This window comes from Wasmannia auropunctata, unplaced genomic scaffold, assembly GCF_000956235.1.
Source record: "Wasmannia auropunctata unplaced genomic scaffold, wasmannia.A_1.0 LD334798.1, whole genome shotgun sequence".
In the NCBI taxonomy this organism is placed as follows: Eukaryota; Metazoa; Arthropoda; class Insecta; order Hymenoptera; family Formicidae; genus Wasmannia; species Wasmannia auropunctata.
In genome coordinates this window covers 9,002-12,913 of record NW_012028092.1, presented here as the reverse complement: position 1 = coordinate 12,913, position 3,912 = coordinate 9,002, and the positions used below count along the sequence as shown (strand labels likewise).

General features: G+C 26.5%; 1 protein-coding gene across 1 annotated transcript in view; it reads right to left on the bottom strand.

Annotated features, from left to right (window-relative positions):
• Positions 1-400: 400 nt before the first annotated feature.
• Positions 401-3,912, bottom strand: part of LOC105458009 (transcription factor IIIB 90 kDa subunit-like) — a gene marked incomplete at its 5' end in the record, with an annotated part of 10,696 nt that continues 7,184 nt past the window's right edge. The window contains 5 exons of the mRNA XM_011703024.1: positions 401-549; positions 674-873; positions 944-1,094; positions 1,625-1,859; positions 3,037-3,132. Coding sequence (XP_011701326.1) covers positions 422-549; positions 674-873; positions 944-1,094; positions 1,625-1,859; positions 3,037-3,132 — 810 coding nt within the window. The remainder of the gene's footprint in view (positions 550-673; positions 874-943; positions 1,095-1,624; positions 1,860-3,036; positions 3,133-3,912) is intronic.

Below are 3,912 nucleotides of genomic sequence, written 5' to 3'. Positions count from 1 at the left end.
GATTAATTTTCAAGGTGTTCCCCAAGCGCTACGAACTTTTTAATAGTTCTATCGTATTCAGGAGATTAAAATCTATAAAAATCTATTGCTTTTAGATATACCTTTGCAGATCAAAATCGGCCCTTTTTTAACATCCTCCTTTGTTATCATATTGACATTAGAAATTTATAGCAGAACTCTGTTTAAAATCTCTTCAGATGTAACTATCTGGGATGTAATAAGGAAATTTCAAAATAGAAGAATTGAATAAGATTGTATAAGATGCAGATAAACAATGTGTATTATTATAATCATTATAAAAAAGAGAGTTCTTTTTTTCAAGATTACACGGTAATTTTTCTAATTTTTATAATAATAATAAATTATAATTATTTTTATAATAATAATAAATAAAATAAAAATTATGTAAATATTTAGATTTTTATTCATATTCATAACCATCATCACAAAATTCACTCTCAGATGTTGCACGAGACTCGAGCATCTGTCCAAGTGACATTTCCGTAGCATCAGATTCTTCCTCATCAAGGTAATCGTCATTATCATATCCTGGAACAAAAATGGAAATCTTAATAAAAGCTGTGCAAAACATTTAACATTACTATATTAATAACCTATGATAAAATATTAATAATCTAAAAAAGATAAAAATTTTAAACAAAAATTACGCAACCAATTTCAGATGTATCCACTATAGGTGTATCCAATTCCATTGAATTGATTTCTTTCTTTGTAAATTCTTCGTCTTTTCTAGATATTTTATCTAATGTTTTATCCAGTGATTTTTTTAATTGCTGGGTATTCGGTTTAATGGAAGGGTATTTTTTTGTTGACAAAACCTCTGTAGACTTCAGTGTAGAATTAACTGTTATCCTAATTACAAAATAATAATTATTTATTTATCAATTGATTTGTCAGCAATTGTAAAATAATTTGCACTTACGGTTTCTTGAAATTTATTGTGTCTAATTCCGATGTATTCGTGACAGGTAAGTCTTGACTGTTTTGTTGTTGATTGTTTAAATTTTTCAACACTTCGTAATTAATCTTGGACGAAATCTTTTTTTCTTGTAGCATTTTTTCTATTGCTTCGCCTAAAGGAGAGAAAAATAAAAGATGGCTTAATAAATAATAAATACGTTTGTCGCGAGACCGATGCCCTCGCGGCAGTAAGCATTCTGAGGAACCAAATACGAGCCGATTAGGCGTTCGGCGTAATATTAAGCAACATAATTGTATCCGAAAAATATAATGGAACTAAGGACGTTAATCGCGGCGTACCAAGAACGATCGCGTTATGGCAATACCCGAAATGCTTAGCGCTGACGCGGCAACGCGTAGAGAATAAGTACGCGCAACAATAAGCCGCGGGCGGTCAGTCTTTACGTCCGTCTTGTCACGTTAGAACGACGATCAACCACTAAGTTCATCCAAGTTAACCTGTTTGTAATTAGCGAGGTGAAGGTGTTAAATAAATACATCTGGAAAATAAGTGAAAAGGAAATATATATATGCTTTAGAGTTCGTTATTAAAAAGTGAAGTCCCGTTTCCCCGCGGAGTCGGATCCTCTCGTGCCCAACCCCGGGCACAACATGTTATAAAACAAAACAGAAATCAACTTGCCTGCAGTATTCGCAGGCATTTTATGTTTTTTGGAGGTTGTTCTTCTTCTTTTTTTTTCAGGTTTACCTTCTTCTTTTTCTTTTAAACGTTTTTCTTCTTTTTCTTTTTGTTGAACAAGATAATCAGCGTTTACTTTATTCCAAAGGGCTGATTTAGATTGCGATTCTTTTTCCGAAAGAATATAACTGTCTAATTCTTCATCATCAATATCATTCGTGTAGATTTCTTCAGAAGACTAAAAATAAACTGTCTTAATTATCGCAAATATTTAATATATGATTTAATATGCATGATACTCTTTTAGAATGTCATAGATTAATCAATAATACAATAATAAAAATATTTTTTATATTTAAAAAATAATAAGTCAATAAATTTAAATATTTTTAGATATAAATCTAACAAAAAAATACATGCAAAATTGTCATCTCCTGACAAAAATTAAAAAAAAAAGACGGAAAACTATCGTCAATAAGTAGTGAGCAAAAATTATTGTATACAGAAATAGTACTTCTAAAACATTATTGTAAAATCCATTTTATTATATTTACAGTTAAATTTAGCATTTAATAAGCTTAAATAAGCTTAAATAAACTTTATTTCATTAAAAAGATGTTAAAATTCTTAAAAATTATAGTAATAAAGTATTCTAAAAAATATAACAGTTTAAAAAAAACCTAAATACATATCGTTATAAAGTCTTTAAAATTACAAAACTTTTGTTTAAAACATTTTTTTATATCTATTACAATTTTAACATAATATAAGATATTAAAAACGATATTAGAAATATAAATATCAATTTCTTCAAGAGATTATTTCAGTTTTTTAATATTCACTACTACGATAAACTCCGATTGACATCGAGTTTTCCATGCTATTGACCATAATTATAAATATATGCGCAATAATTACAAATATAACACAAAATATGCAAATATTTTTAAAAATGTATAATAATAATAATAATAATAAACATGAAAAAATTATAATAGAGTACACTGGTAAATAAATATTTTATTATATTGTATTATGTATTAACATTTTTATGTATTTATAGTTACTAAATATTTTATAAATATACGTAATTATGTTATACACATTTTTATAATTATGGTCGTACAATTTAAATTTATGTCTTACTGTTCAATTTACTATAAAATAATACACTTAGTGCAAACAGAAAATCAACTACAATATACTTGCAAATGTGTTAACGTGTTTAAAAGTATTTATAAAAAAAGTATGTTTTTTATAAATACTTATTATAATAATATATATACTATAACTATAACACAGATATATAACGTTTATCAAAATAGAAGACACTTGTATGTATTTCTTTGTATCAATAAAATATTACTTTATAATTAAAATTTATAACATCATAAATAAAAAGGAACAATTCTTACATTTTCAAAATAATTATCTTTCTCCTTGGATTCATTTAAATGATCATTTGCAGACATCATAGATGCTATATCAGGACCTGTATACATTGCATGAAATTACAAATATGTTTATAATAAGATATAAAGCAAGGTTTGGAAAATTATTTTTTAAAAGTAACTCATTACTCATCAAGCCAAAAAAGTAATAAGTTACCGTTACTAGTTACTGATTCTCAAAAAAGAAACTCGTTTCCGTTATCATTCCTTAAAAAGTAACAATTCGTTTCTTTTTTCGTTATTTTTTTGCTAAAACAAGATTAGACTAAAAAATTTATTTTTGTAATATTTCTAAATATTAATAAAAGTAATAAAATTTTTTATCTTAAATTCGCAAAATCACTAAAATTTAAAAAAAAAAATTTTTTAATGTTCAAAGTATAAATGAAATTCTAGTTTTTGTTAAATTTTTATATGCTTTTATATTTTTTATTTATACTTTATTCATACTTATACCCTCAATTTTATGTTTAAAAACTTTAACACGATAAGTAGCTCAGTGAGCGCTTAGCTTAGCGAATTGTAATATGATTGGTTCTTGTCTTCAATTCTTTACTCTAACAATAAGTAATCGAAATCAATCATAAATATCATGATAAAAAATCACTGAAAACGTCGCACACTAAACTGTTTTGTGAGTTTTGTTTGCTGAACGCAGCCTATAAAAATAAACTATGAATACACTGTTCAACAAAAAAATGATTTTTTTAAGGAGGTTCGTTAGATCATTTGCGGGGGTAGGTGGCAAGGGGAGTATGCCTATAGATGTGTCTGTGTCGTTGCATTGAACATGCATTCCAACACACATACATGTCATAAGCGAAGTAAGCAGCAATATAA